We start from the raw sequence: 8,258 nt of genomic DNA, 5'->3' as shown, positions 1-8,258 counted from the left end.
CACCTCCACATGAGACACATGCCTAGCACCACCTCTATCACCACCGTTAAGGTTATGGGGCTCCTTACAATTGCCATCTTTTGCAATAATCTTGGAAAAACCATGTTGTTTCTCAACTTTCTTCTCCACTATATAGTTTGAGTCAAAACATCTTTCCACCATTTGGAGGTCTTTGGAGCCCTACCCTATTCACAATCTTCAGCAACATGCCCTTTTTGAAAACACCTTCTACATCTAAAGGGGACCCCTTCAGAATCCACCAATTGTGTCCAACATCCTTTAGAAGATTTAACACTTATTTCAACGGGAAAACTCTTCTCAAAATCCATTTCAACTAGGATACGCACAAAAGAAGAATGAAGAAGGTTTGACGATCCATCATCAACCATAAAAAAATACACCTAGAGCATTTCCAATAGCTTCAAGCATAAAATCGAACAAAAGATGAAGGGATGGATTCGGAAGTCATACCCAAACCAGAACCTTATAAAAAATTTATGTTGTTGGACAGTAATCTAGGTTCCATGGATTCAACATCAATGAAAACTTATCTTCCTAGCACCAAAAATGTTTGCACAAAACTCTATTTTTATCTTTGACACTTTAAAAAACAATAATGAAAAAAACCTTTAGCAGTCGGGTAGATCTAGACTCCCCCATCCAATATGGGCTCCCAATGCTCTGAAATCCAGGAATACAATTTCTGTAAGCTTGGCCATAAACCTTAGAAGCAACCAATAATACCCAAATCAGCAAATACTGAGCAATTATGAGCAATCTCAGTCTCAGCCTCCTCATTGGCCTCGACTGTAACAATTATTGTAGAAGGACACAGGGCCACACCCCATGTTGACAAGCGATTGCTCTCCCTATCTACCGACCACAACATACCCCTACTTGCACCCTGACTTGAATGCATCTCAATACACCCATTATGCCCTTGTTTGGCCTTAACCCAATGTTTCTCAACATAAGAGACTCCCATGTCCATACTCTGCCCTTCGATCCTGGCCATAAGCAAACCTACATTCGGTGGAACCCAACCATGTCGATTCACACCCCTACTGCCCCCAAACACGCTTGCCTTCCCCTAGCATAAACTTCTTCATCGACGCCACTCGGCCTCCATATCGGCTTTCACCTGCACATGAAGGCTCTCTTGTCTGGAAATGGAACTCCTCGTGCCACATACACACCTACAAAGGCATGAGAGCCTCAAAGGGAACCAAGGACCCCTCACAATGATCCCAGGGAGTCAAAACCTACAAATTTTTGGGGCCATTGTTACTCTTCCCGCAACCCTGCATTGCCACAGAAACCATAGGAAGGGATAAAAAACGACATCTTTGGAGCACCCTTATGTATTTTCTTTAGTTGTATAATCATTCTTTTTTTTTTTTTTATAACTTAGTTTTTTGGGTTTTATAACTTAGTTTTTTGGGTGTGTAGGTTTATTCATTTTTTTAATTTTAATTTATTATATTTTTTCCTTTTCTTTTTCCTCCTTTTTTTTTTTTGGGTGCTTCCTTTCTACCCTTCTTTTCCTTCTTATTGAAGTTTGGTCTACATATTCTTTTCTATTCTTGCATGCTCTTATAGTGAGATGGAATGCAAGTGTGATCGAAAATGTTGATATTAAAAAACATACACAATCAAAATCAAAAATAAAATGTTCATATTTTTCAAATAAACTATGGAAACTTGATAATATCAATAATAATTATATTATTGTTATGTCATCAATTAAACTACAATCCTTTACCATTTTAAAATATATATATCTTCCAGTCCTCCTTTGAACTGCTATTCTTTATAATAGTCGGCATTATTCAATAAAATTAAATTAAAAAATATTATCCTTGCCTATATATTTTTACCTTAATTTTTTTTTTTTTAATTTTAAAAATCTATCCTTACCAATTTAACCCACCTCAGATTCTTGCCGAATACCCTTGTTTTCTCTCTATTCTGGGACAAATAAACCCTACCTACAGAATAAATCATAAATATGACAAGCCAGGGAAAAAACAAATTCTTTTCGGTGATACCAGCGAGGTGTCAGTGCGGAAATGGCTCTTGATCGGGACAGCGAGTCGGTGATTTCTGCCGCCATTAATTTGTAAGAGACGTATCTATATTTGTATTCCACGGTATTAGGCATGAATGCGATTTCCGAACCCCTGTGGTCCTATATTATATCGCTTGCAGCCAATTTTGTTTTCGGTTGACCTAGAGTAGGATAATTTTAATCAGTAACCTGATTTTAGTGCAGGGTACCAGCATATTCTATTAATATGTAGGGTAATCATATAATTCTATTAGATTTGTACTGGTGGTGGTCCAGCAGAGCAGCGTTAAACTCTATTATCCAGCTAATTTGTAATTTTGTAGATAAATTTCAGTTGGGGCAACAAATTTTCACTTCCTTGACTGTTTGGAGGATTAGGTTCTATAATATGAGAAGAAAACTGCTAAATGATTAATTGATTTCTCACTGAGATGGGTTCCATTATCAGGGAAGATCACGAAAGGATTAATGAAAATCTCGTGTTGCCTTTGTATAAACGAAGGGATTAATGAGAATCTCAAGTTGCCTTTGTATTATATCTTTCTGTCGCTCTTTGTGGGGCAGGCTGAAAGTTTCCCCCGCCATTTAGGGGTTTGGGCATCATCAAAGGCATCTTCGTTTTTCAAATTCTTTTTAGTAAATATTAGGTAATTTTCAGGAGGAAGATTACAGTTTTCAAGCAGTTCAGAGCCTACCATTTCTTTAAAAAATTCTGTGTACTACCTGGTTTTGAATCACAAATTCTTTGATCCCACCTCCACAAGACCATAGCATAAGCCAGCTGTATAATTATTTTCTAGCTAGTCTGGAGATATTTTTTGACGGTAGCAATAGTGAACTTCTGTTTATGAACTTCCATATCAATGCCCACTCTGACTCTTTCCTAATTCCGAGGAAGTTGGGCAAGCCGCTAATTAATGTGTGGTGCATAGTGATCACATTTCCCTTGTGTGGACCTTCGATATTCAAGTGGCACCTGTCCGGTTTTAAGCTTTGGATAGGTTCACAGTAAATGTTCATGACATTAGGCTTGTTTTTTTATTTAATTATGGGTATGTTTTCATCAGTTTCATATACAGTCAGAACATTCCATCCTAAGAGATTAGTGTATTTGTTGGTTTCACAATATTAAAAATCGAATCGAAAATAGTATTATGCATTTAGGTGTATAGTATCTACTGTTTTACGAAAATTGTTTTCTAGAAGATTTTATTCATTAAGAAATTCAAAGAATTTTAGCTCTATCTATATGATTGTTCAGCATATACTTCATCTGATTATCTAAATATTCCTTAACAATTTTCTAAGCCACTTCAATTTTAAGAGTGCCCTTCATAATTTTCCTCTCCTCCTGAAGAGAAATTAAAACAAATTATATTGCAACCCCATGAACCAAATTTAATTACTAGTTAACAATATTATGTAAATTTCAAGCTTCAAATGGCTACATCACAGCCCAATCGTCGAATTTCCCCTGTCTATAGTGTTAAAAAAGCCTAAAGCATTTGCCATTGCCTTACGTAAAACTGTATCGTTTGACATAGAAGTTCTGTCTTTTTTTTAACATTGTAGCAGTACTAATATGAGTTATTTGTATACGTCCCCGTCAAGGCCTCAAATTGTGCAAATATGTTCAAGATTGATGAGCAATTTTAGTCTAAAAGATATGAAGAGAAACCCATAAGGCAAATGTACTTACTTTCCGTCGCATGGTTACCTCTTAGATCAAGTTCTGAAACCAGCAGCAGTGAGTGGGCTTAAAAACTTGTGAAGAGGAAAATACTAATAGTCTGACAAAACACATATTTGCAAATTGAAAACTTCTTGGCTTCCCCAAATACATTTTTTCTTGTAACAAAACTTCAACTTCGGAAGTAAGTTTGCTGATTAGAGCTTAACAATCTCAAATTTATGGAACTCATAATATTACACTTCTATATACAATGCCTTGAAATCAAGTTCTGCTTAATCTCTATGCAGTCCCTAGCATGGTTATTATTGAAGTTGAAGGGGATCCAGTGAAGTGTCTTCAAAAAGCAATCAAGGTCAATATTTGCAGTAAATGAACACGACTCGCAATTTTTGCTACACTGATGTAATATATACAACCATTACTGCAATGAGAGAGTTAATAGTTGCTTCCTAGTCCAACCTCTTCAAGCATTCTCAAACGATATGAAAATATTTGAAACAATGCAAACAGATGAGGATTTACTCAAGGCTAACTTGAAAATAACTCTTATTTTCTGTGCATTGGCAAGGAAGGTATGCCTTGGAGGAAGAAGCTCTGCTCCAGCTCCAATTTTGCTCTTATTGCTAGAAAAATGATGGAAAACAAGCATGGTTTCTCTCATAAACAAAGAGAAGTAAAAGAACAAGTCTCTTCATTTAAAAGCTCTTGTACTTGTCTTTCCTGCCAAATATGTTCCAAAGGTGGCCTCTTTCCAGGCATTCAAGTAGTTTCTTTGCACCAATAACATCCATATCTACAAGTTTTTCCAAGTAGCTACATGCTCCGGCCGCTACCATCTGCCTTCTGCACTTAGCACTGTGAGAAAGGGTAAGCAGAATGGAAACTGGGTATTTTTTATTTGTATTCAGACTTGAAGGATCTAGGAGTTGCACTGCTCCTGAGACTCCCTTTGCTTCCTTCCTGAATATTTTCCTATTACCATCAAAGATAAGGAGAACAGATAAGGCCTGTGCTGCTGCTTCCTGCTCAGCACTAGTCTTAGCTTCCAACATTTTAACTAGAACAGGAACACATCCAGCTTCTCCAATTGCCTTTTTAATTTCCATTGAAAAAGCAAGCTGATAGATTGCAAGAGCTGCCATTTGTTTTATGGGTGAAATTTTACTGTTGAGAGCATTTAAAAGTCTTGGAATGAAACCAGAGGCAATGAGAAGATTTGAATTTGCCCTAGAAATGGCGATGTTTTTCAGTGCCCCAATTGCAACTTCTTGGGCTCTAGGTGTTGAAGCTCCGTCCCAAAAGAATATTAGAGGAGCAATTCCGCCTTCGTTAGCTATTAATGCCCTCAGATTATCATCACCAGATGCCAAATTTTGCAGACAATCAACTGCATTTTCTTGGGCAAGTGCTGTTCCTGAAGTAGTTAGCCTTATTAAAACTGGAATGGCATTCTCATCCACAAAATGTTGCCTAATCTCAGGAACATTAGCAAGATTCCGAAGAGTTCCTGCAGCAGCTGCTTGGGCTGCAGGAGTACCAGATCGACATACATCAACAAGAGCCAACACACCAGAGTGTGTCCCTACGGACCGCGCATTTTCAGCAGGTAAACTTAATGCTTGAAGAGCTGCTGAAGCTCTCTCTTTCGCAAGAGAGCTTCCCGATTCTAGAGTCCTTACCAAAGGAGCAAGAACCCCTTCTGTGACCAGCAATTGCTCACAGCTAGGAACTTGTGCAAGCCTACACACACAAGCTGCAGCTTTTTCTCTCACATCAATGAAACATGAGTCCAACAAATGAACTAAAATAGGTACACTACCTTGCCCTGCAACAATAAAGCAATTTTTATCATCTTCTTGCATCAAAGCTAATAAAGCATCCAGTGCCTTTTGCCTCGATTCTACATTTCCAATTTGCAATCGAGCAACAAGCTCTCTGCTAGTGCAGCGCATTGCTTCTCGCTGCAAAATCGTTCTGGATCTTGAAAGCACAGGAGTTGCAACTTCCGTGAGAACTCCACTCTTCATCAGCAACTCACAATCTTGAAGATGCTGGTTCAATTTCATGGCTAAACCATCCAGACTACTTTGCATTTGGAGCTTTCCAATTCGAAGTTCTGCATCGACACACTTCTTCACAAGATCCTGTGTCTCCTTTAATGAATTTAAGATGGACTTGAGAAGCTCTGAGCACAATGTGTTTTTCAAGAAACCTGGAAAATCTGAAAGATCAGTAAATTGTTCAGTAAGAAGCTGTAATTTGTTCTTGATGTTGTTCCACTTTCCTGTAAAGGTCTTAACCAAAGCAATTTCTGCTATAACAACCAAGATAAGATGTTGAGACTGTTGCAAATAATAATCTGCCGGAGGGCTTTCTTCACTCTCAGATTCAGCCATTAATCTCATTATTCACTGCACAACAGCAAAGCCGAAAAATGATATTTTCTGATTAGACACTCTACCTATCACACCCACAAATTGTTCTGGCTAAAAACAGAGTAGCAGCACACAAGTTGAACAAAGATCACGCACACGAACTGAAATTGAATCAATTATAAATGCCTACGAGTAGTCACACAGGATGATGAAACTGCATTAAATATCTTTTACAACCAATCCAGCTAAGCAAACAAACAAAAACTAAAAACTACCAAAACTAATAGCGCCGAAGATTATATCTATTGCACATCTAAACAAAACAAAAATTGAAAAAGCTAATAAACTATCGAAGTCAATATCAAATCCAAAATCAGGCTACTTTTGAAGAAAATCTCTACTAAATTTATAAACTAGTCGTCCCTAGGGCCTAATTTATATCAATAATTATTTCCCTTACAGCCGTTCCAGAGCATATAACGAACTCCCAGAGCTTCAGTACAGTGAATGAAGTTGACTTCTATGTTTCTTATTCGCAGAGGATTCTGGAGCCTATAAAACCAACTAAGGCGTTGCTTCAAGGCACAGCCAATACCAGATCTAACAGAAAACAAACCATATCCTATTTACTTGCAGCAAAAGCCAAACTACAGTCAAGTTTATAATATTCAAAGGAACAGACAGCAACTATCCAGGCCACAGAATCAAAAAACAACTATTTCACTAAGTAGAAACAAAACCAAATCAAACAAAAAACTTTGAAAAAAACCAAAAGATTTGCGTGAACTCCATACCTTAAACTTCCTTGTTAGGCATTTAGCGATAAATTGTTCTTCAATCTGCCAAAACCCAAGACGATGCCTTTGTTCAACCGCCACTCAGCAAGAACAACCTTCATTGATTGACACTCTTGCCAGATCTGGCAGGCCGGCCGGCAATGCCCTTCACAACCACCACCAGCGAAAAACAGGTAATCTGGTGATTCTGCTATTTGGCCGCTTCTCAATACAAGATTCCCCGTAACAAAGTAGAATCAGGTTTAAGGCGAGTCTTGTGTTGTGGGCAAAACTTAATTTGCCGTGCCTCCATTAAAGTCGTGAGAGAAGGTTGTAATAGAGAGTGGGTAAGAAAGGGAGCAGGAGGCAGGTAGACAATAAAGTCATGGAGCAATTACAAACTCGTATTTTTGCATTCGCTGACTTTACACGACCTTCACGGGTTTCGCGGCATAACTTTGAAGTCATCCAGGGCCTTCAAATGCTCTCAAGGAAAAAAAAAACATACTTTATTGTTTTCTGCTAACCCAAAAATCCAGGGCGAAATAATTCCTTTCAGTAAGAGTGCAAAGAGAATAATAGCACTCGATGGATTATCTGGACTGATTAAAAAACTGCAGTAGTTTTAAGTATAAAATAAGTTGGGTAATGGTGTTCAGATTAGATAGATATAATTAATGTTGGAAATTAAATGTGAGGTTTGGTACTCTTAGTTTTAGATTAACGAGGAATGCATTGTTAATTCATCATTGTCTTGAAAATTATGTTCTTGATGTAATGATTAACGTTGTCTTACAAATTTTATAGTTCAAACTTGAGTCTTGTAGTTTGATGTTGACTTAAGCAAGAATATAGATTGTTGTTGTGTGAGAAATGAGAAGTTGGACAAGAAGTTTGTTTTTGTATTCTTGCTGGTTAAATTTGTCATATTTTTCCTTCAATTTATCAAGGTATTGACATTCTTTAGTATGTTGTCTTCTCAATTGTCAAATGGGTTTCTTTAGGGCAAACTACTTTGATAAGTTGAATTTATAATGATGAATAGTAGTTAAAAACAACATCACCAAATATAGATGTGATTTTTTGGTCCATTTATAAGTCAAAGTGTGCTTTAACTACCCTCTATTTTTTATTCCATATCTTAGATGATCAATTAATTGCACATTCAATGTCTTTAAGTACTTTCACAAAGGATTATTTGTAGTATTATTCATCATTTGCAAGTTTACTTAAATTATTTTGTATCTTTTAGCATAAAATAACTAACCAAATGTTAGATGAGAAGTTGGATAACTCATTTGCCTTTGTACTTGTTGCCTAAACTTGTCATATTTTTTCTTGAATTA

General features: G+C 37.0%; 1 protein-coding gene and 1 long non-coding RNA gene across 2 annotated transcripts; one reads left to right on the top strand and one right to left on the bottom strand.

Annotated features, from left to right (window-relative positions):
* Positions 1–1,918: 1,918 nt before the first annotated feature.
* On the top strand, positions 1,919–3,134 carry LOC149540237 (uncharacterized). Its single transcript, XR_016356375.1, has 2 exons — positions 1,919–2,119; positions 2,273–3,134. It is a non-coding gene; the product is annotated as an uncharacterized LOC149540237 (long non-coding RNA).
* An 801-nt stretch (positions 3,135–3,935) lies between these two features.
* LOC149540236 (ARM repeat superfamily protein) lies at positions 3,936–7,589 on the bottom strand. The gene is made up of 2 exons (XM_089801383.1): positions 6,931–7,589; positions 3,936–6,172 (listed from the first exon to the last, which is right to left on the bottom strand). Exon 2 carries the CDS (start codon positions 6,164–6,166, stop codon positions 4,457–4,459), a length of 1,710 nt encoding a protein of 569 aa, XP_089657509.1. The 5' UTR covers positions 6,167–6,172; positions 6,931–7,589; the 3' UTR covers positions 3,936–4,456.
* Between the last annotated feature and the right edge of the window lie 669 nt (positions 7,590–8,258).

The sequence above is a fragment of the Cupressus sempervirens genome, chromosome 9 (assembly GCF_028749045.1).
Source record: "Cupressus sempervirens isolate cs-2001-9-10 chromosome 9, ASM2874904v1, whole genome shotgun sequence".
Taxonomy (NCBI): domain Eukaryota; kingdom Viridiplantae; phylum Streptophyta; class Pinopsida; order Cupressales; family Cupressaceae; genus Cupressus; species Cupressus sempervirens.
The sequence above is the reverse complement of the archived record's forward strand: the minus strand, read 5'-3'. Positions and strand labels throughout refer to the sequence as shown.

Excerpts from the sequence above, each read along its gene's own strand:
- LOC149540236 (XM_089801383.1), bottom strand. The coding sequence starts at position 6,166 with ATGAGATTAATGGCTGAATCTGAGAGTGAAGAAAGCCCTCCGGCAGAT.